The sequence below is a fragment of the Aythya marila genome (genome assembly GCF_965140915.1).
Source record: "Aythya marila genome assembly, chromosome: 3".
Taxonomy (NCBI): Eukaryota; Metazoa; Chordata; class Aves; order Anseriformes; family Anatidae; genus Aythya; species Aythya marila.
Genome location: NC_139044.1, coordinates 112565029 through 112589104, shown reverse-complemented (window position 1 = coordinate 112589104; position 24076 = coordinate 112565029). Strand labels below are relative to the sequence as shown.

The 24076-nt window shown below is 41.7% G+C and overlaps 1 protein-coding gene across 2 annotated transcripts in view; it reads right to left on the bottom strand.

Moving 5' to 3' along the window:
* Positions 1 to 24076, bottom strand: part of EVA1A (eva-1 homolog A, regulator of programmed cell death) — a 199027-nt gene that overhangs the window by 128273 nt on the left and 46678 nt on the right. For both annotated transcript variants that reach the window (XM_082755731.1, XM_082755732.1), the window contains exons 2-3: positions 15950 to 16164; positions 5106 to 5229 (exon numbers count right to left, since the gene is read on the bottom strand). In XM_082755731.1, the coding sequence (XP_082611857.1) occupies positions 5106 to 5229; positions 15950 to 16164 (339 nt within the window). The remainder of the gene's footprint in view (positions 1 to 5105; positions 5230 to 15949; positions 16165 to 24076) is intronic.

Sequence of the window (24076 nt, the reverse complement as noted above, 5' to 3'; positions counted from 1 at the left end):
GCTCTGTTATAAACGTTTGCCCAGGTCAATTTTCAGCACAAAAGTTTCCCCATAAATCAAAGCTACAGGCCCTGAACTAGAACAAAATGACCTCCCCCCAAGCCCTTTCCTCCTCCTACCCCATAAAAACTTTTGGCACTTTACCCTTTGCCAACAAATGCAGGCTTCCCAGATGCATTTCTCAGAGCCTTGTGCCTTTCACAAATACGTTCTTGTATTGTTACAGGGGGATTTGAGCTGCAATTGGAGACCGGGTCACAATCTAGGCTTTCTGAAACTTCAAAAGGTTTTAAGCTTGTATTTGTGAATAGAAGGGAGAGCAGCAAAGCTTGGATTTACACTTTGCTACATGACGATGAACACAGGGAAGCCTCACACTCATTGGCCTCCCATTATCACACCCAGCTGCTCCAGCCAGCACTTTAAAATTAAATAAAGACAATAATAATTAAAAATAAATGAATAAATGGATGGAGGGTCTGTCTACCAGAGTCCTTGAATTCATATGCTAAAATAGTAACCGCCTGATAGGAAAGAGGGAAATGTCACTAGAGTGTCACAGGAGGCTGCAGCTCAGGCCATTCAGAGCTGAGAAGGGGACAGTGCATCAAGGACAGTGTGGCAGTGGCATCTCGTGGGTGCAAAGGAGACCAGGAAAAGGTAACATGAGGGGAACTCAGAGGGGAAGTCACAAAAGCAGCGTTGAAGCCCTCTCTTCTCTCCGTAGCATTGTCAGTGAATGGCCACCCAAACAGATCTCATCCTAAATAATCCTTTAGCAGAGAGAAGCATGCATTTATGCCTTCATTTTGTCCAGGAGCACTGACACTTTTGAAATAGAAGGCCAAAAAGAAACAACCACAAAAGTCACCATGGGCAAACAGATGCTCTGCAGGGACAGTTTGATCCCTGCTCCTACAACAGCCAGAGCAGCAACCAACCTGGTAAAAAGCTGCAATGTCATTGCTGAGGCACAGTAAGATGACATTATTTCTTTAGCATGATTTGGGCAGCCCCAATGATTCTCTTCCCAGCCAGAATCAGATCTTGCAGTCCCTCTGGAAAGTCAGGCACATAGCAAATATTTCCTAGCTTACAATAACATGCAATCTGTCTCTGAAGTAGGGGGATGAACAAGCACTGAATTGTTTAAATAATATTGGTGAATCCAGATTTCAGTTAGAGGGAATTCATGTTAGACCAATTAAATAGTATGTCAATTCCCTCTAATTATATGTTCCTGCAGCCTGCCCGGTAATTATACTTAATGGGTCTAAATCAAATCAGCATGTTACCTGAGAAATAATTGGATTTGTGTGCAATTTTTTAATGATCCTGAAAGGTACCCTGGAGAATGAAATCCTCTGTGTGCTCAGGGCCTGACCCTAGGCTTTGGTGTGCTTTGGACATAGATCTCAGGCTGCCTCAGCCCTGATAAATTAAATGTGCCAGCTCTCTGGCACTAAGGCCAACTGGCATGGAAGAGCCTGCAGCCATTCTCACGAATTTTGTTAGCCTCTAAAACAAGGTGGCCACATCCAAACTTTCAATTGGAAACTATTCCTGGCCAGCGCTAAAGCCCAGATTGGGCCTGGGAGTTGGGTTGGCCTGCTTGGTCTGGCCCTCAACAGAGGTTTAATAACATGAGTGATGGAAATCCTGTGCCCGCAGCAGCTCTCTGGCACTCTTTGAGGATCTGTCAACACTAGCAAAGCACAGCTTCAGGTTTCACTGCCGACAGTAACATCTCCCAGCCTTGTCCTGCAGGGACTCCTTGGGAGGGCTCTGTTGGGCCTGTAGGTACCGGGATGATTTACAAAGGAACATCCAAGATTAGAGGCACAAGTCATAGATGTGCTCTGCTGAGACCTGTACTGTACTTATGAGCATCTTCCCAAAAGGCTGGTGCACATTTGAAACTAAAGCCCACATGCAGTGGGAAAAGAAACAAAAAGCTAGGCCCCTATATACTTTGTTGAACCTTGGCCCTCAAGCCACGTAGAAGCAAAAAATACGTCTCATTTACCCCAAGCTGACAGGGGATTGCATTGATCATTTCTGATCTCGTTAACAATCCTGTACCTTAGAGTTAAAAGTATACACACAGAGTGTATTTATTTACAAGCAGAGAGAATACACAGGACTGCCAAACTTCTGCCATTTAAAAGCAGTCCCAGGCACATATCTGAGTCCTGTACATGCAGATGAGTGCTCCCTAGACCCCAGCTCCAGCCATTGGATCACAAGGGACCAGGATTAACTCAACACTTCCCAAAACACACAAGCTATTGAATTTCTTACTGTTTCTGGTTAAGCAAGCACCGCTTAAAGTTTCCAACCTTTGGAAAGCAGTCTCCGCCATTTGGAAAATGTGTGGTTTTCAGTTTCAGCATGATATACTGTTCTTCATCTCCTTGGAATTCTGCCCATGAGGAACCAAAATAGCACCTTGCCTTGTGAATGAACCCCATACAGCCAGTGAGCATTGAAACCATTAAATTTCAAATGCAATGTAACATCAGAGGCATAACTGCAGTGACAGTGGCTGGAGGGGATAACTGCACCATGTAGTTATTCTTCAGCAAAGGTACAAGTAAAGGCCACTAACTTCAATGTTGCTTTCTTTCAAGAAAGGCTTTCTTTTTAGGTAACTGAATCTATTCAGGGGCCTTTTGAGGCTCCAGAATGAATCTGAAACTGGGAGGGCTTGGGCATCCTTTATTTATATTAAAGATGTCCTGTCCAAACTCTGGAGGCCTCTTCCCAAAGTGTCTTTCATACCTGTATGTAGGAAAACTCACATTTCTTCTTCCTAGGTGGGCATTTTGCCATGCTTCATTAGCATGGTCACATCAGGCTCCCTCAATAGGCAAATATTTAGAGGACAATTCAGACTTGAAGTGGCTTCTTATTACAGCACTTCAGTCATGTATAATGTTAAGAATGACAAAGCCAGGAACAGAGGCATAGTCCAAAAAATTGCACACATCTTTTGATAAAATAATGGATCAAAGCATGTGGCAGGCAGTGAGCTCCTGAAAATGACCCTCAGGTAGTCTTCAGTTACAGTTATGGGTGCTCAGGCTTTCTGGAGCAACGCTTCATGAGACCACAGCTTTGGGGATCAATTCTTAAGCATGAAGACCTACCAGTGAATTTATTTATAGCTCATAAACAATACTCAAGTACTCCATAGTCAAAAGAGACAACCAAAATCTCTCTGTGTTTTTCATTCTGTGGACCCATCCTTACCAGTCTTCTCATTAACATTCTCCTAGCAGAAGGGTGGAAAGACATGATTATCAGACTCAAACAAGCATTGGGCTCTTTTTCTGAGACTTAAAATTAAAGCACTGGATCATCAAGGAAAGGTTGAATGTGTCCTGGTATCTCTGTGCAAGGCTAATCCTCACGTATTTCAAACTTTGTTATTAATCCAGTGGGTTCTGATTAAAAGTTTGCTCAGTGAATAACAGTTTCTGTCAGGTTACCCTGTTTTACCCTACAAAATTGGAGCTGTCTGAAAAAAATAATGTCTTGGGGAAATGTTTTCAAGCAACTTCCCCTGCTCTCTTTCAGGAAAATCACTTACCCAGCACACACACAAACTCTTTCTTTCCTAGCATAGCTGTAATTAGCAAAGAATGCCAAGCCATAAATATTTATGCACAGATGGGATCCTGAAGTGCCTTCAGAAGTTCAGCATGGGCCCCAATAGTCAGATTTCTCGAGTGAGCTTTGATACAAAACCTCCAGGTTTATGAGGACTTGTCAGAACACCCTGCTAATCGCTCCTGCTTCACAGAGATGCGCTTCTCAACTAACAAGGGATGTTCCAATCACTCACGAAAACCCCACAGTAAGTGCAGGTGCTTCATTACCTACTTTTCATTTGAATTCCTCACAGATCCTGCCAGATCCCTTCATTTCATTCGCACAGGTCTCTACGTGCTGGGGCAAAAAGTCTCTGCAGCTCAGTTTTTGGACGTTTTTGCTGTTGTTTCAAAGCCTTTCAGAAATCAGATATGTTTTTCTTCCCTGTGCAAACTTTTTTTATATATTTTTCCCCAAAAAAAAAATAATTTGCTGATGTGATGCTGGAACCACATTATTTATGTCATTGAAAGGGCTTGGTCTGAAATGTCTGGACTAATAATAATGTCAGGGTCTATTCTCTGTATGAAATCAGTTTTCACCAATAGACCCGATCTGTCTCCAAACTAATGTGCCTGCTTCCAAATTGCTCAAGGAATCATGCTGAATCCCCCAGCAGAGCCAGGAATTGGCCAAGAAACTGTTGGTTGTCCCACTCCGAAACCACACTCCTCCGCAGCATGCACAATTGCACTCCCAGTACCCAGACACTGGCCCCATTTAATTTAAACACAGCTAATGAGATCCCACAAAATACAGGTTAATGTCACCCAGCCTGATCTGGAAGCAATTAAAAGCTGGATTGTGGCATGGTGTGGGCAGGTGAGTTTCTCATTGCTCAGCTCTCTTAACTGTCTGCCTCAGGCACCTGAATCCAAAATCTTCAACCACCAAGGCTGCCACTACAGGCAGAGAGGGGATAAGTCCCAGTGGGACAAGAGGGGCATCCCAGATCACGGAATGGTTTGGGTTGGAGAGGACCTTAAAGCCCATCCAGTTCCATTCCCCTGCCATGGGCAGGGACACCTCCCACCAGCCCAGGTTGCCCAAATCCCATCCAACTTGGCCTTGAACACTTCCAGGGGCACCCACAGCTTCTCTGGGCAGCCTGTTCCTATGCCTGGAACCGGATAGGAGCTGAAGCAGCCCCCTCACTGCCGACAGCGTTGCAGGGCAGCATGAGCTAAGCCTTGGCAAAGGTTTCCACTGGCACCTGCAAAAACAATCTGCACCACAGGCTGCCAGCAGGATGGGAAGAGATGGAGCAGTAGCATAAGAGCAGTGCAACAAGTGAGGGGGAGAAGGGAAATGCACAGCACCCAGGGGTTATGTTACACTGAAAATAAAGGTGGAAGGGAACAAAAAGTCCCAGAAGGTCTCGCTGGCAAGGATGAAGCACAAAATTGTTTTGGTCTTGCCAGAGCAAACAGATTTGATGGAGAGATACTCACTTGGCCTGCACTTGTACCACACGAGGAGGTATTTGCCGGTTCCAGGGCACGGATCTGCGCCAAACAGCCGGCTATTGACAAGGAACTGGCAGCTCCGTCTGTCCTGGCACTCGTCCAGCATCTTCTGCAGCAGGGGATGCACACAGATGCGCACAAGAGACAGAAAAATGAAAGCACTTCAGTATCTCCCAAAAGGATCGTCAAATGCAGACAAGCCGGAGAAGGGCATGGCAATCCCTGCCTCCTTAACTGGCTCCAGCAATAATTGTATTACCCAGCTTAATGTGACGGGTACTAAAGGAACCAAGCGATAAAAGAGAGGAGTAAAGCTTGCACTGTTTTAATGACTGTCATTTCTTTTCCTTTAATGCATGCAAAAGGAGCCGGTCACAGAGATTTTGAAACATTCACATGCAATTTAATTGTAGTATAAGGCAGTACCAGCAGCATGTCCCAGGAAAAGCGTGACAATTAAAAACAGAGGCCCAAGCTCTGCCCACACCGTTCTGCTTTAGATTCCTCTAGAGAATCACAGTTTCAACCACAGGTTTCAAAGGAGCTCTCTTCTTGGTTATATGAAAGTTCTGGCAATAGCTGGTATTCCAATAATTAGTCGTTGTGGTGGGAATGCTGTTACATAGCCAACTGAGTCGGTTTTTAATAAGGCTCGCTCCTCTTCCCCATGCCTTTTGCTTTCCTTTTAGCTCAACTCAGCAAGGGTCTGTGAGTTGGAGGGTCCTCCCACCACCAGTATTTTGGGCCCTGGTCCTGTTTTTTCACACTGCTTTTCCTCTGGCTCTCGCTTCCCACTTGCCCATTCATAACACTCATAAAAACTCTGTCTCAGAATCCACAGGGGCAAGACATTCTGTCTCCTGCTAGAAAATAGCTTCATTAAGAAAGATTAATGATTTTTTTTAACCCTATGATCCTCCAGAGCAGAAGTGTGGGGAGGGAATATTGTTAAGTGGGGCAGTAATTAAGTTTTAAATTCAGCTGGATGACTTAGGTATACTCCTGTAGAGCCCCTACAGCGCTAAAATTACCATAATGTTTGCCTGACACACATGAACCTGTCAGAGCATTTTGAGACCGCAGAGCGAGGTAATCCAGCAGCCTCACTAAGTCCCTGCAATACAGAGCAGTGAATTCCAGTCCCAAAACAATTAATTCTTCACTTGCAATGAGTTGCTGGAAAATCCTCCCTCAGAAACTTCCTCAGACACCTCCCTATTTCCCTTTCTTGTACCCACCGCAGTATTTGGACTTTCCCACAATCTCATCCCTGTGCCATTTGCATAAATGCCACCACATGCCACCCAAATTTCTATCTTCCTCAGTGACTCTCTATCCATTTTTGAGTTCTCCCTGGACATAATTATATTATCTTTAGCATTATAACTCTGAATGTCACCCTCTGAACAACAGCTGCTCCGGTTTCAAGTGCAATTTTAAATTGCCCTATTCCACGGTTCTTTGCAACTTCCTAAAGCTTTCACTTTTGGGACTGACACATGCGAGAATTTGTGCCTACCTCAGGCCTGACCTTTATTTTAAAGTTGAAACCAAGATGATTCAGGCGTTTTCTAGAGAGCAGAGAACATGTGCTGTTATTTTTCACTCACAAATTTAATAAAATGCAAGCATCTCATTCCAAAATACAGGGCTTAGAATGGAAAGGCTGAAAAGTGAACAGTGTAGGAGATGCCTGGGAGCATTAGCCGTAGCTTGACCACCATGTTAGAATGCATAAAACCAGCATATTCCTTCCTCTAGGCTCATAGGGTTGACTGCTCACTCAGCATATGAAATTTAATTTAATGCAAAAGCCAATGAGTTGCAAAAGAATTCAAGTAAGATCTCTATGCAGACACCTCTTTTTATGTCACAAGGCAAGGAACAATTGGAGCAACTCTCGAGTGCTTCATATAGGGCGAGAAATCCTCTCCAAATCACTGCGGACCCGGAAGGATTTGCTCCTACCGCACAGCCATGACTGTGTTTACACCTAGGCACTGCTATGAATATGTAGCAAAGGGAAGGAAGGAACATCCTGAAAGTTTTCTTTCCCACAGGGAAGCGTTCTCTCCTTAAAGGCAGCAGACTCAGGTTTTTGGTCAGCAAACCTCTTCATACTGTGTGGCTGGGATTTTCAAAAGACTTCAACATTATGTAGTAGGTGTCACTAAAACCTGTGGGAAAACCACCCCAGATTTCAGCAGAGACTGAGGTCAACAAGAAGCCTCTTTGCAAATTTTGTCTCCAATGCCTAAACAGCATTTGTTCCTCTTTAATCAGAGAGAGAGAAGGAGAAAGGGAAGGGAAGGGAAGGGAAGGGAAGGGAAGGGAAGGGAAGGGAAGGGAAGGGAAGGGAAGGGAAGGGAAGGGAAGGGAAGGGAAGGGAAGGGAAGGGAAGGGAAGGGAAGGGAAGGGAAGGGAAGGGAAGGGAAGGGAAGGGAAGGGAAGGGAAGGGAAGGGAAGGGAAGGGAAGGGAAGGGAAGGGAAGGGAAGGGAAGGGAAGGGAAGGGAAGGGAAGGGAAGGGAAGGGAAGGGAAGGGAAGGGAAGGGAAGGGAAGGGAAGGGAAGGATCAAAAACCAAGTTACACCAGCCCTAACATTAAACTAAAAACTGGTGTATACAATTTTCACCTATCCTGGCATACACAGAAAACTTCTTCCCCATTGCTTTTGTCAGTCTTCTTAAACACCGTGCAACACAGCGACCCTGCAGAACATGTGTGACAAGATGAGATTCACACTAGCTTACAAACCAAGACTTTTAGCTTTCTGGTCCTACTCACAGAACCACACTTTCAAGCAAGATCAGAGCTTTGGCAGATACCAGATGTCGTTTCTGAAGTATTTGCAGCTGATCAGCCAGGCTGACACCAGGAAGGCTGTGGGTTTTCTTGGTAGTGAATGTCCTGAGCTCACATGGGTGTGATGAATGGCTGGAAAAAATTTGGCAATTTATCCTTTTCTCACTGTCAGTTGTAGAGATGGGAAAACACAACCACAAAAACAACTAAATAAAAAGAGGTCCATGAGCAAACTGATCTTGCATAGAAGAAGTTATAGACACACAAAATTGTCCCTGACTGGTATATACAATCATCTGTTTGGGTCAATGTCATCTGGTAGACACCCGAGTAACACAAAATAAAGTCACATTGGATATTATGTTATAAAAATCACTCCAACGGGAGAAGGTGGAGGAGGAATTCCTGTCTGGCATGAGAGAGGAGGGAAGACACATTAATTGCATTATGCCATTTTATAATTACATTTCAGTGGTAAATCAAGCCTGAGGGCTGACAGCCAGTGCTCAGGAGGGAAGCTGTGGCTGTTTAAACCCATTCCATCCTATGGCTCATGACTGAGCTAAGAATCTGCAAGATTTAGAGGAGATAAGAGAGAAAGAAATGTGAATTCAAGTAAAACAAACACTAATCTAACCCCTGTGATTTATGCCCAGGATTAATCTCACTGCAGTGACCCGGGTCTTAAAGCAAGGGCAGCCTCAAGCTCAAAACCACTAGTGGGCATTGCAGATGAAACACATTTCTCATGCTCATACTGTTGTGCTCATTAGCTAAGTAATTTCTTGTTCTTATTAGATAACAACCCTTTAAATCTGGAACTGGATGGGAACTCTGCAACAAGGCTGTCCTCAGCCATTCCCAAGGGTGCATTCATTTTTATTCTGTCTCTTCAAATCACTCAAGAAGTGCTTCCCCTACACACTTAAAATAAACCACAACTGAGCTTAACACCCAAGGCAATTAAGCTTATCTCAGTTCTTAGTGCCTTGTAGTAGTTCATAGATTTAACACGCATAGGGTGAAACTTTGGACCCATAGCAGCCAACAGTGAAACTCAATGGGAGCTGGGATTTTGCCAGAGGGCTGCTCTCTGTACAGCCTCCATCATCAAAGGAACATAAGGATGACTTCAGGGCATGTCAGTCAGGCATGAAATTACACAGAGGAACCCTACTAAATGATTGCCCAAATTGTATGTTGCTGAGCAGAGTAATTCAGGGAGCAAGCTGCATGAGTGGATCAGAGCTGTGTGCAGTCAAATGAAGATGGGCAGAGATTTGTATGAAGAATTCTACACAAGGAGATACCAGTAATCATATATATATGATAAAGCATTTATAGGTCACGTTTAGTGCAGGTATTACTATTATGGTGGAGCTAGACCAACACTTATATTGGTGCATCTCTGTGAGTTTTGCAAAAAGAAGAAGTAAATACAACAAATAAAGTAGCATTAGTTGTCCCTACAAAGCCACACAGCATGATGTGTTTGTGATTGCTTTATATCTCATTTTCTTTGAATTTTGATACAGTTCTATATAACCCTGCATGTTGATATTACCTTAAAACATACTACAAACTTAGCACTTTTAAGTTGCAAACTTATTTACAGGGCCTTCTAATTATCTGCAGGTTGCACATTCATCTCTATTCATGTGTGTAAATTATTGAAGTCCATAGAGCAAGAGGATTTTTGAAGGATCAGGAACAGGGAAGAAAGAGTACGTGAGGAAGTGAAATTGATGATATACAGGTTATATGCCTATGGCTTTATCAAACAATTTCCCAGCCTGCTCTACTGGAAAGTAATTCAGGTTTACCCAAATTACCACATTCAATCTGTGCACCAAATGAAGAAGATAACAAAGGCCCTGAATCTTGACCACTGACCTATGGGTGGTTTTAGTGCTCTGCTAGCTATCTCTTATCACTCTCCCATGGACCTTCCAGCACCTACATGGGAGTCAGCAGAAGGGAACTATGCCCATGCATTTGGTGACTTACTCTAACACACCAGACTGAAACAGAGCTGAAAATTGGGCACACATTCTGTTCCACCAGCTCTGCTATGGCAGTAGTAAACACCAACAAGGGCAGTAGGACAGGCAGCAGTGGGATTGGGATGGCAAAAGACAACCTCAAGATTCACCAGATTTCCTGTGGTAGAGCCTTGAAAGAGCCCAGAGATAGCAATTCACAAGGAGCAGAACTATGTCTAGCAGATAAAATGACCTGATAAAAGCTGCATTACAAATATTACCTAATTAACCACTACCTACGTTTCCTAACAGTGGGAAACTTAATCTGTATGTGGGGTCAACTTCAAAGGGAGAGGAGGTCTAAGTTTAAGAAATCCAAAAGGATGCATAACCAAAAGTCACGGGATTAAAAAAAGTGAAAGCTTAAAACAGAGTGGAGAAAAATCATTGAGAGCAAACCATTACACTGTCAAGCAAGGTCTTAGTAGCAATGATGGAAGCTCCGTGACTTGGAAAGTTTAAATTTAGAGTAAACAAAGCATTAGGAGGCTTACACCCCAGGGAGAAGTCCTGCCTCATCAGGGAGACAGGCTGCATCGGCCACCTCTGCCTCCAGTGCCCCTCCTTCTGCGGCACGTAATCACGCTGCTCTGACGAGCTATTTCAGTCAAGCCAAAGATTTCAAAGATACAGCAATTTAGAGATTATCTATGACCTCTGCATCAAGCTTGTCTTCTATTTGCAAATAATTAGCTGGGGGGGATGCTTGCCAGACAGCTGTATTTCAGCCAGTGTAAGCTTCATGAATGAAGCTTCACTCATTCTGTGATTTTTAAGAGCAACTTTGGCACCACATTAACTTCTTATGGACCCTAAACTCACTGCTCATGAGCCTCTGCAAAACAACCAGCATAGTCTGATTTAGAGTTGCCCAAACTGCTCTTCAATTCTGGTATTTCTAAAACTGAAACTTTATTTTTTCAGATTGTCTGTAAGTCCTGGAGATCTTCTAATGTGCAGTATGAGGAGGAACACTGGGTTTTCTTCCCAGTGGTACTGATGGCCATGTGGTCTGGTGTAAATTATTCTTCTATTCTGTTACGTTTCCTCCTCTTTCCCCTTGACCATCGTCATCTTATAGATTCAGAGACATGGGGAAGGACCCTTTCTCTGAGTCTATGTAGTGCTGCTACAGCAGGACCCTGATTCCTGTTAAGGACTCTTAGGGCTGGTACATTCATGGGACTGTACTGTGTCCTGGGGCAGGGCACGACCAGCAACACCATTGTTGTCTTCCAAAAAAAGCCAGAGCACTTAAATCATTTTCCTCCACTTTGTATTTTAATTTCCCATGCTGTTAAGCCAGAATACTACAGGAAAATAAAACCCTCTTCAGTAACTCACACACCTTCCAACTCCATCACTTTGTGACCAACAACAGGCCCATGCTTTGAAAGTCAAGCAGCTACTGGAAAGTTTATCTCATCTTTTCATCACCAAAGAGGTCAGCTCCCTTTGATTTCTATAACAGAAACATCCCTATTCTTTAAAAAAGAAGGGGTAAGAAGGGCTTCGGGACTCGTGGTTAGCATGCAAGGAATCTGCTCCCTTTTGTAGGGCTGTCTCACAGGCTGCTAGAGTGACAGTGGGAGATGGTGGCAGCAAAGGTGTCGTGTGTCTGGCTTAAAGCACAAAAGGAAATACCACATCAGCAGCACTAGTGATTCTTGTCACCAGCAGCTGGTTGTCCTGGAGAGTGTTGAAAGAGACCCAGGCCACAGGCTGTGCCTAAACTCCCTCCCCAGCCCCCTTAATCTTTATAACAAGATGCAGGGCTTGGCTCCAGAGCACCTTCTAAGCACAGCCCTCTTGGAGACACAAGTTGCATGGTAAAACATTTCCTGCCGATTCCAGGACATGTATCTGTGAAGGCAGAAGCTAACTTTCAATGTCTCTGATAAATATCTGGAAGCTGAAACAACAGAAAAATGCATCTCCACGGCTTTTTATTTTCCTCCTCAATAAGCTTTGCTCCAGGGCTTTCTCTTTTCCTTCTACATAAGCTTTGGTTGTACTTTTATGATAATTTACCAAAATGAAAATCTTGCAGATAATCTGCTGCAAAGTGTAATCTAGTTTTCTGGTAATAAGCAATAATTTTAAGCCAATCATTAAACATTCTCCCTGAGTTGTGTATTGCTGAAACCCAGGATACATGAATCCAGAAATGAGAAGCTGTGGAAAGCTTTATAAACAAGGCACTCCCAACCTCCTCCTCTTCAGGTGAGCAGCTTCAAATATAGCTTCAAACATACCTGTGCCCCGTGTATGTTTGCAGGCACAAGTTGTGTTTAGGTATCTCACCAAACAGATTCACTTATCAGTAGACACTTATCAGCAGACGATGCAGAATGCAGAGCAGTAACACTCCTCTTTCTTCTCTGTGCCAACTTTTATGTGTTTGTCTGAATAAACATAACTGCCACTGTATCTGTTTATTAGCTTCCAGATTTACGCAAAAGGCAAGATCTCATAGGATCCCCATAGAATTAATCTATGGGCCAGATGCCCCCACAGAAGCAAAGTGCAAATACGTGTGGTAGTGTGACAGATGAGAAAACCACAGATCTCCAAATCTCCTTGGAATAAAAGCTCTCTCCAGATGTTCCCCAGCTGTGCAGCAATTTAACGTAGCTCCTTCTCTATACCCTCACACACCAAAAAATCAGACATTTCATGGATTAAAAATGGGCTTGCTCAGCTCTACCTGTGTGACATGGGATTACGGGGCAGGAGAAAACTCCACTGTGAAAGCCCAATGCATTGATCTGCCAAAAACCTTCAAGCTCTCTGATTAGGTTGCATGCTCAGACCAATTGCACCTGCACAATTGCTCAAAAGGGATCAAGGTATGTGTGAGTCACAACTCATTGCAATGACACCAACACAAATAGGACCATGCCAATGCAGCTCTTTTTTCAAATCCACCAAGGCAGAGCTTCAGATGTTCCTCTTCTGTGACCCCATCCTGCCCTCCTGGCTGGGATTAGGACACTTTTCTCTTTTGCCTCCCAGCGACGAATAACTTCAGCAGGACTCTACAGGCAAAGTACAGAAGAGAACATACCAGCCCAGACTGTAGATAACAGCATTAGAGCACAAAATAAGCTCCTAGTATTAAAGGGTGTGTAGGAGTTTTCTACACTCCCATCTTTAAATTATCTCAAAGATGCTTCATTAATACAGCAGAAATCTCTCTTTTCTTCCTGCAATATATCTCATGTGACTTGTGCTAATTTTGGGTTCCCCTGTTTAACAGAGTGGAATAGGGTTAGGAGGATGTTTATAAAGCAAATAATGTCTGACTTTCAACACAACTTTATTTTGTTGTTCTGATCTCTCCATATGTGTGACTTGATCTAAAAGCTAACAGGAGACAAACCACATTAAAACTGAAATCCCAGACTGAATGTCCAAATTCTTTGTGCGTTTGAAAATCTCCCACTGAATCCAACATTATGGTGTTAGAATCATAGAAATGTGCACAGTTTGGGGTCACTGCCTTCATGTCTTGGACACACTCTCCCAAGTGGTCTGCATTTCATTTCAAATAAAAACAAGTGACTAAAGCAAGGGATCCTGGCAGCCAGCCTGCTAAGGCTGAATTAGCAGTGGTTGTCTCAGAGTAATCAACTCTTTCTTTTCCCTTTTTAACATAGAAAGTATGTCTGAACTGGACATTTAGAGGGGACAGAGCTTCTAAATGAGAATTAACTGTTATTTACAGGTAGTGCTTGCAGGGAATAGTATTTGTAACTGTCCTTCACAATCCCCCAGGCCAATCTCCAGAACAGCAATAAATTTATACAGTCATGGGCTCGATTAGACATCGTAATTTTATATACTTAATTTTGGAAGTGTTTAGTTTAGCTGGCTTTTTAAATTAGTGCCAATCAGAACACATATACAATGGTCCTCTTTATAGCAGCCATATAAGTGAGTTTCAAAACCACAAGAATACATGCAATTTTCTTGTCTACAATTTTCTTGTCTATGTCCAATTTTCCTACATACATGCATTTCCTACCAGCTAGCTGCAGGCAGCTTGCCATTCAGCTTGTGGAGTTTTTGGCTTTACATTCAGAGAGGCATCACCCCCTCCAGGACTAGGAAAGAAGACAAGATCCAGCTCTGGCATTTGGACTCATCCTACCCTGGCCAGACACCGCATACTGAGGTATCAAAGCCGGATTTAGAAGCACCAGAAAGGCACTGTGAATATTTTCCAAAGAGACTCAGGAGGTTGCCAATAGTCCCCTAACAAACTTGTGGCAGAACAGAGAATGTTCTTCTAGCAGGTATGCATCCCCCCAAAATGGGCAAATAGGCATGTCCTGGTCTTAGTCAAGTAACAAACTTATCGTACAAAGATCTGCTGCAAGAATGCCTACAGGAAACACAACTCTCACTCTGATAAATAGGGGGAGCTGTACTTACAAGCACCTTAAGAACCTATGCAAAGCTAATGGGTAACAGCTCTGAGGACATAAGAAGATATGTAGATAAAGGTCGCTTAAATCTCTCCTGCATATAAAACTATGGCATGAGAAGCCAAAGACTACATCTTCCTTTTTCTCTAGTTCTTCCAGATGTCTTAAGTGGGTCACTCACCCACAAAGGATGAGTCTATATACACAGGTATCAATCATGCTATCAAATTGAATGTTTCAAGCAAATTTATCAGTAAATAAATAAAAGAAAGAAGGGAAGGTTGGCCTCTGCCAAAGTCTTCAGTCCATGTTCTCCCACCTTAAACAACATGACTGCCTCATCTGTTGTATTAAAAGCTTTCGTTATCATATCTGGGAAAACTTCCCACTGATAAGGATGACATCTTCCCATACTACAACTCAGACATTTGATGTGCAGTGGAACTATTAAGAGGGCAGCTGCAAATCAGTCAGCTCAAGGGTTACATTACAGGCAAACTCCAACCCTGTGCAATTTCTTAAGAATTTACCACCAACATTTGGAAGCCAAAGCACTCATATCTACTTTAAAAAATGCTGTAAACTCTTCTTAAAAAGTCCTGGATGCAAGAGGGAAAAGTGATGTGGGAAACACTGGCCTTTAGCCAAATTATAAAAGAAATGATTCACTAGCCCTGTAGGTTCACTAATCTAGTTCTGCCGTAAATTTTTATTATGAGTTATTATTGATTCATAGCCATAAACACACAGGGTGCTTAAGAAAAGTTGAGGTCTTTGCCCAAAGATTTTCACAGTCCCAAGTCCTGCACTTGGAAAGAGTTGGGCTTTCTTATACATCTGGGAGCAGACTCTACTCATCTCAACATCAGCCAGTTTGTGCTTCTAATTTTAGTTGCCCTTATTGACAGTTGACTAACACTGGCACCTTCCAAATAATACTTTGAATTGCTGAAGTCACGTATGCTCTTGGGAGGATACATATTGCCAACAACCCCTACACAAATGGACAGAGGTGATTAACTACTACAGATGCTTGGGAGATTACAAGCTTAAGTGATGTGTGATCACTTATGGTGGCCTAAGAGCCAAATGAGTCAGGAGAAGAAGTAATGTTAAGGACTCTCACTGGGTTTCAAGTTACTAAAGTAAAAGCCTTTTGAAACAGAATCATTTCTGAACTTAAGAAAAAAAAAAATCTAAATATGTTAAAAAAGCTACCCATTGGGCAGGAGAACTATAAAAAATAAATCTTTAAACACAGTCCAAACATAATTTGGTCTTGCAGTGTACTTGTTTTTCAACCTCATTTCTGAACTGTTATTGACTAGGACTGTCGGAAAATTAAGAAATGCATTAGCAACAAAATCTAATTCAGTTCTGTCTAAACTACAAAGATGAATCACCCACCAAGCTCAGTGGGATGTCATTGTTCCCGTGCTGGGTAGCACTGCTCAATGCAGAGCTATGCAGGACCAACAGAGACAGCTGCTGCCTGGCCTGAGAAAAAAAAAAAAAAAATCCAAAATGAACAGATGCAATTTATCATGCAATACCTGAAGGGAAGTGCCAACTGAACAGTCAACGTCTTCCTTAATTAAAGTTGCATAGGAGTGGGGATAGCGAGAGGGACACATCTGATGACTTGGTACAATTCGGCCATAAAAAGAAGACTGGATGCTGATGGTGGTTCTGTGAGGACATCTCAGGGAGATGTATTCTCCATCACAGGCATGGTCAGTGTAATTCTTTAGTACTTGTGATATGTAACCTGCAAAAGAACATGACAAAAAACATCATTAGTGACAGTTAATTTTTAGATGATTTACAATAATGCAGTCTAACAAACACACAACTAAACCCATGAGGGATGTAGAATTTATTACTCATCTCACACATGGGAAAAGAAGATAGACAGTGACACAGAGAGAGAAAGAGAGAGGCTGGATGATTTGGCCTTCAGCCATGTTATATATCCTTAGAGGAAGAAATATTCAGATGCTCCAAACTCTTCGCCTGCTCATACTACTTATTTATATTGATACAGATATCAAGTTTACAGGAAATGCAGCTAAGCCAGACTCATCATTTAGACCACATCTAGATACTGCATGTGATTTCTGGTCCCCCAGTGCAAGACAGACATCAATAAACTAGAGGGAGTTCAGCCATGGGTCACTGAGATGGTCGGGAGCTGGAGCACTAGCCCTGTAAGAAGAAGCTGGTTCAGCCTCTGAAGAAGGAAAACTAATAGCAACCTGCCAATATCTACAGGGAGGTTAGCAAGGAGATGGAGCCAAACCCTCCACAGGGGCATATGGTGGAAGAACATCAAGAACAAATCAAAACAAGAATGTTTCAGTCTGGGTATACAGAGCAACTTTTTCACTGTCAGAACAGTCCATCAGTGGAGCAGGTTACCAGAAAGGCTACACAGTCTCCTTCCTTAGAGGTTTTCAAGACTTTACTTGATAAAGCTCCGAGCAAATTGGTCTGACCTCGTAGTTGACCCTGCTTTGAGTAGGAAGTTAGACAATCAAAGTCTCTTCCAACCTCGATTTTCCTGGGATCCTATGACAATGGGCAAGAAAGTCCCAGACCTGGAGCCACTAAGGGGAACATTTGGTGTGAGCACTTACAGTTGGTTGTATGAGGGCCTGTGCCATCACAGCACACCAGTCATACCTCTGATCTCTCTTCATAATATACTGTTTTAATTTTCTGGTTACATCTTCTATTCTAGGCCTTTTGACACAAAACCTTTTCCTTCTCCCCAGTTCTGCAAAAGTACAATAAAGTTAGAAGAAAAACCTTACGCAGAACCAAATCTCTTCTGTTTGCACAGGATGGCATTATCAACAATAATAAAGTTGTTAATGAAAATAAAGCATGGTGACAAAGCCTCATTAAAGTTATGATGAGCTAAAAGCTGATTACTCTCAGGTTTCCATGGCAACTGCCAAATAGCTCCTGATTTTGCCGCACTCAAGCCTGAGGGGAAATCTCTGTGGTGTTGATATAAAGACATCTGTGCAGGGAACTCTGCAGCATGTTCAAGTGCAGCACCAGCTACAGTCCCCTCAACCCCAAAGGTTTTTTCCTCTCTACACTGAGTTTGGAATTCCCTTCCCACCACTGGCCACTAACACAAGTCTACCAGCAGCAATCACACAATACCCTGTCTCTGTCTTCCTGTACCTCTTTTTTCAAAGGTAGAGTAAAGAGTAATGACAAGACCATCAAGAGAAACACATAATACTTGGACAGAGTCCTAAAATGGAACCTGACATATATCTTAGACTTGTTTTCTAAGAAAATGGCAGAAATGTGATTCTCATCTTGGTGGCCCATAACCATACAATAACTTGGGCTGGTACCTCTGCAAGTCATTTTGTCCTACCTTCTGCTCAATGCAGGGCCACTTTATACCAGGCTGCCCAGTGCCTAGTCCAGTGAAGTTCTGAATATCTCCGAGGATGGGGCTTCCACAGCCTCTCTGGGTAACCTGTGCCAACGCCTAACAGTCAAGATTAATCAGTCATAATGATTACTTATTGCCTCTGGTTCTGTCATTATGCATTTCAGAGAAAAGTCTGGTTTCATTTCTTCTACAACCCCTTTAGATCCTGGCAAACAGTAATTAGATTCCACTCTCTTTATTCTTTAGTTCTCCAAGATGAACAGACAAACTCCCTCAGTCTCTTATTGCCTATCACATGCTCCAGTACCCTAGCCTTCTTAGCAGCTAGAGAGACTCTCTCCTGATTGTCAATGTCTTTGTTATACCAAGAGGCCAGATTGGTATGCAGTTACCTTTCCTTGCTGTAAGGTGCACTGCTTACTCACGTTTGCCAGCATGTTCTCCAGGACTGTCATGACTATGCAGACAGGGAAGCACAATTCATGTGGTTTGAGAGAATTCATGTGGCTTCCTGAGAATCATTTCAATGTCAACTTGAGCTATCCTTGTATATGCATCTGAAGGCTATCTTTACTTCACTAAATTAAACACTCCCAGGGCCTTTTCTCTGGCCCCAAGGCCATAACCAGCAAATTCCTCTAATGTTCCAAAATAGTATAACCTCATCCAGATCTCTTATCAGGAACAGTTTTTTATTCATACTAAACACTGAAACCTTGCCTAGGAGTCGTGTGAGAGAATACTGGTCCAAGGGAATTTTGAGGTGCCTGGAGCAACTATAATAATTGTTCTTAGCAATAATCAACACACAGTAATTTAACTGAGACGTTTAAGTTTTGCTTATGAAGGCTAGATTCTCTGCTTTCTCTAAATTTTAGCCTGTAGTTCTCATTTAGCAATTTTGCTGCTGCAATGCCTTAAGGTGTGTACCAAATAGCTATTTATACAAATCACATACTAATTTAAAAGTCCCTAGGGCAGCATTTGCTTATAAGAAGACTGACACAGTCCTAATAATTAGAGTAAGTGACAGAGCAGCATCAGATCAGGAAAAAGCACTACTTTAGTGCAATTATATCATTTGATCAAAGAAGTGCTCTGGGGATAAAATAAACTACTGGAATGCATTTCCTTTCCCAGTTGGTAGAATACAAACTCTGTGTGATGCTGTACACCTAGTCCTGGAGTCAGATCAGCTCTGCTCCCTTACAAGTGAGGTAACCATACAAGTTGGGCAACAGGAAAAGCAAACAAATATATATATATATATATATATATATATATACATGTATATACACGTATATATAAAAGTAGCTCTCACTTTTCACATTACTCCAGTGCATTAGAACTTTTCCCCAAAGCTGACCTCCCTGTTAGAAATACAGCCAAAGCGCAGGCAAGACAGCACTGGCTCCTCTAAATATTCAATTATTCTGTGAGAAGTGCTATCCTACACCACGCCTTTCATAGTACCAATTCAGGATCAGGGAAGGTTTCAACCCCTGCAATTAGTGCAGATCAATTGTTGAAACAACTCCTTCCTCTCCTTTTCCATCAGCAATCTCAAAATAACTTGAGCTCATTCAGGCTCAAGATATTGAATGGCTTGAATGCTTTGATGGTGACTGAGTAATGATAAACAAAGGACAATGCCTGAAACATCTGGCACTGACCACTATGAGAAGATACTGGATTAGAAACGGACATGATCAGGGATGACACCATGTCCTTCAAAGAGCAAAAGGAACAGGCTGTAGAGAGTTAATGCTCTGTGTTTTTCTCTTTAAATGCCAAATTTGCTTTATATTCATTGGCAGTTCTTTTGAAAATGTTGGCATTTCTTTATCCGTCGATTCATGTTTCAGTAAACCAAAATCTAAGTTGTTTTCAGCATTCCTGCTGGGTTTTAGGTGACAGGTATCCAGTGACCAACATGTGGTACCAGGGTGGGAACTACAGGAAGGCTCTTTACTGAGTGAAGTGCATAAACATGTAGCCAAGGGCAGGTGTTTGAAGACTTCAATGGCACTTGTATACCAAAGCAAGAAGCACTTCATAAATACAAAAGGAATAGCTTACAGAGCTCTGACTCTTTCCTGGCAAGCATGCAAAAAATCTTTTTTGATGGCTGCAAGAGCATATTTTTGTTTAGTAAAATGATACAGCAGATCACCAATCAGCTATTCACAGACCACAGAATGACAGTCGAGAAACTGAGATGAAAAAGGTATTATTGAATGATGTTATAATTCCCCATCAAGTAAATTTCCCTGCATTATTATCTGGAATAGAAGCTACAGCCTTCCAAGTGTCCACTTCAGACACAGATACAGCAGGCTTTTACTGAAAATGGGTCCTTTCTTCATCCTCAAATTCTGGGATGTGAAATCACCATTGCTGTATCTAGGACGTGAAGGCAAGCAACATTTCAGCTGTATGGCCACAGTAAAATCTACTCTGTTTTTTTTTTCATGGTTTGTCTTGGGGTGAAAGTGACATTAATTCTCATGATTTTATCAGGAAATTTTCTGGTGATTCACTCATTAGCCTGTCTAGGGAGGACAATGTTAGAGCAGGCAGCAATTTGAACTTTTCTTTAAAATATATATTTCATCCTGAAAGCATGCTAAAAACATAGAAGACAACTAAAGCATTAGGCCAAACAAAACTTTCCAAAATGCTATACATTTTTAAAATCTGAGATAACGAAAAACAGATGTCAAAATCCTTTGGGTTTAGTACTTCTCTTTTTTTTTTTTAAGGACTGTGACGAGGACATGGAATCTTTGCTGGTAGGCTTTCATACTCCCAAAGTAAAGCAATCTGGAGGAGTCGTGCTAAACTTCTCGATTTAAAAGGCCAATGTCATTACTAAAGCAGAGATTTACACTCTGAGGACAGTGTGTTTTATATCACAAAAATGATAGATCATATTTTCCTCTGACAAGAAGGAAATGTTTCTTTCAAACACTGCTTGCAATTTGTTTTTTCTAAGACCAAAGTTTGATTCCTATCAGTCATCAGCAATTACTCTCCAGTACTCACCAAACACAGCCCTTAGCGCTGACTGTAACTCTATCTCACCCAGTAACGTCAGTTCCCAAGAAACATTTTCACCATTGCCTCTTCAGGGAATTGTTGCTCAGTTCTCATCCAAGAGCCACTTCTAAGCCTTAATACATATATGGACTACAGAAGAACAGTTTCATAAAGAATTATATAGGTACTGCAAATCTAAATATCATCCTTCACTTACTCTTACAGAGCTACAATCCTGCCTTTTTGAAACCAAAGCAACTGATGGAGCAGTTCACAAAAGCATAGATACAAGAACTTTCCTGCAAACCAGATGTACTTATACATATATCTTAATTAACCATGGTTGTTTAAAAATGGTAAGACCTCTTCTGCTGCTTCTACTAAAATAGTTTTGCTTGACAAGGACCATAGCAACACATCATCTCACCAGTCATCAAAAGACAAACTTTACTTTCCCCAGGGAATATCTCAGTCTGTGTGTGTCACAGGAATGGACCCAACCACAATAAAATTTATTCTTTGTACACTTTTGATATGATTAAAATCTTTTAATAAATAACAAGGAAATTTAAAGGATTTTAATGACCAAATGAACTACCACACATAATTCAACCCAGAGAACTTTGTGCATCAAGCCATATCTCGGCTACAATAATGTCTTTTTAAAATACCCAATTTTGAGCATTTGTAGTTATGAATAAAGAATTGTATACATATAATTAAGAAAAATAAATGACATGAACAAAGATCTTTATCCTTAGAAGTGATTTCCCATTATCTGAAACAAATGAAGTCGACACAATTAACTGTGTTCATTAACAAAATATTTCTTTGTTTGTGGTGTACAGTGATTTTAGTTTCTTTTTCATTATTATTAATATCTATATTGCTTTTTAACTACCTAATGTGATTTTCTTCTAGTTTCCTCAGCTTCCCTGTGGATATTTTTGTGACTGAATATGAAACAGAACTTTCTTCCAGAAGCCTTAATCAGATAGCTTTCTGGAGCTCAGGCTGCCCCTACACCAGGCTTTTTTCAGATAAATATGGACTGTAGAATTTCACCTTATTCTTTATATGCAGAACACCAATACTGCTAACATCTCACTGAAACAGTGCGAAACCAGTGGAACAGAATAACACACCACTAGGATAGGCAAACAGGGCTGAAACGTGACCCCTGTCGAGGTTTGAAGCCAGAACGAGTAACTCAATGAGTGCATTTCATACCAGGCAGTACTGATAATCCCGTGGTTGCAGCAGTAACAGCAACTCTCTCAAATCACAGGGAAGCCTAGTATGGACAAGTAGGGTTTGTTTTGCTTTGTTCATAATACTGGAGATTAAAACTTGCTATTACAAACCTTCTACAGAGAGATTTGCTTTCATTTCGGCTACTTCCCCCAGCCCTTTCACCTTTCAGATACCACACAGCACAAGAAAAGTTTGAACGTCTTGTAAGCATACTTGGGAAAATATTTTCATTTGAAGTCAACACTTCCTTGCACACTATCTGATCTTCTGTATGGCAACTGCAGCTCCAAACAGTATCCGGTGTTAACTTAGAAAAACTGCTTTAAAGCAAGAGTGAATTTAGAACCGCGGCTAAGTGCCAGTATTTCAAGGCTAAACAAGGTAACACTTTGTAAATGCTGAACAGTATTTCATAGGTCTCCTTGGGTTTGCATAAGGATGAGAAGGTAATGGAAAGTAGATTGGGGAGGACGAGGGGTGACTGGAATTAAAACGTGGTTTTAAACTCCACAGGCTTGAATCTAAAACAGATACTAGTAAATATTATTCCTATTTATTCCCTTAAACTTTCTAACTGAAAACTCATATAGAATTTAATAAAGTACTACACAGCCCATTCAAAGGCTCTTGGAAGAACTCCAGACAATTTAACAAGCAACTTTTGGGGTTTAGAACTTTAAAGAATTCCTCTAAAAATTCAATGCAGAAATCTTGTTTACTATGTGAACTTCATCTTAGATTATTTTCTTTGAGTCTCCTGCAAGTCTATGGTTGTTTGAGAACTTACTTTTGTAAAAATATCTTTTTAAGCAGATATGGTTATGAAGGTTTTTTATTATTATTATTTTCTAATCTTTTAAGTGTTGTAAAGGCAAATAAATAGAGTTAAAAATATATTATTTTTTACTCTAATCTTTCTAGAATAATAGGGAAATTTAGGCTGTAAGGGCCTTCTGTGGGTCATCTTAGTCAAAAGTTCTGCTCAGAGTAGGGGCTATGTCAAACGGAGATTAAGTTGCTCATGGCCTTTTTCTGCTGAGTTTTGAAAACTACTATGAACAGGAATCCTCCAGCCTCTGAAGAACCCATGCCAGTGCCTCTCCACCCTTGTGATAAGAAACTTTTTCATATAACTGCTTATAATTTACCCTGTTCTAATTCATATCACAGAATCACAGAATCACAGAATCACAGAACTGTAGGGGTTGGAAGGGACCTCGAAAGATCATCGGGTCCAACCCCCTGCCAAAGCAGGTTCCTCAGTGCCTGTCTGTCGCCTTTTCATTGTGCACTTCTAGGAGTCTAGTTTTGTCTTATCTACAACCATTTTTATGAAACAGAAGGAAAGAACTCAGCCTTCTCTTCTCTGGCCTCCCTTCCCATGCCACGTGCTCCAGCCCCTTCCTACTGGCCCTCCACTTGACTCCCTCCAATTTATCACTCTTATAATCTTGCACCAGTATCATGATCTTTAATTTGAGGGGTTGTCCATCCAATTCCATTTCATTTCAGTATTTCTTTAAAAACTCTTATTTTACTAGCTGAATGGGTGCAGGCATGCAGCCACGATGTTGAAGGAAAATTGATAGTACAGAGACTTTGAATGTAAAGAGCTGTATGAGGACTTTGCCAACTTCCAACCCTCTCCAGCTGTTTATTCCTGCTCCTATATTTCAGATCAAAGCCTTGTCTACTGTGCCAACACACAGATTTGGAGAGATATGCAATGAACTAAATCATGGAACTGAAATGGGTTTAGAAACTTGTCTTCTTCCTTTTTCTTCAGGTTGATTTAACTCAAATGTAGCTCACCAATCTAGTTCACATCAGAATCCCACAAAAACTTTTGCCAGACAATGAAGAGCACTGTTCCCTGAGATAACAGAGTAGCACTGCATGAGATATATCTGCTGAACTGCATCCTACAAACACTATGTGTCACCACAGCTCTACAGTTTCTGAGAAACAG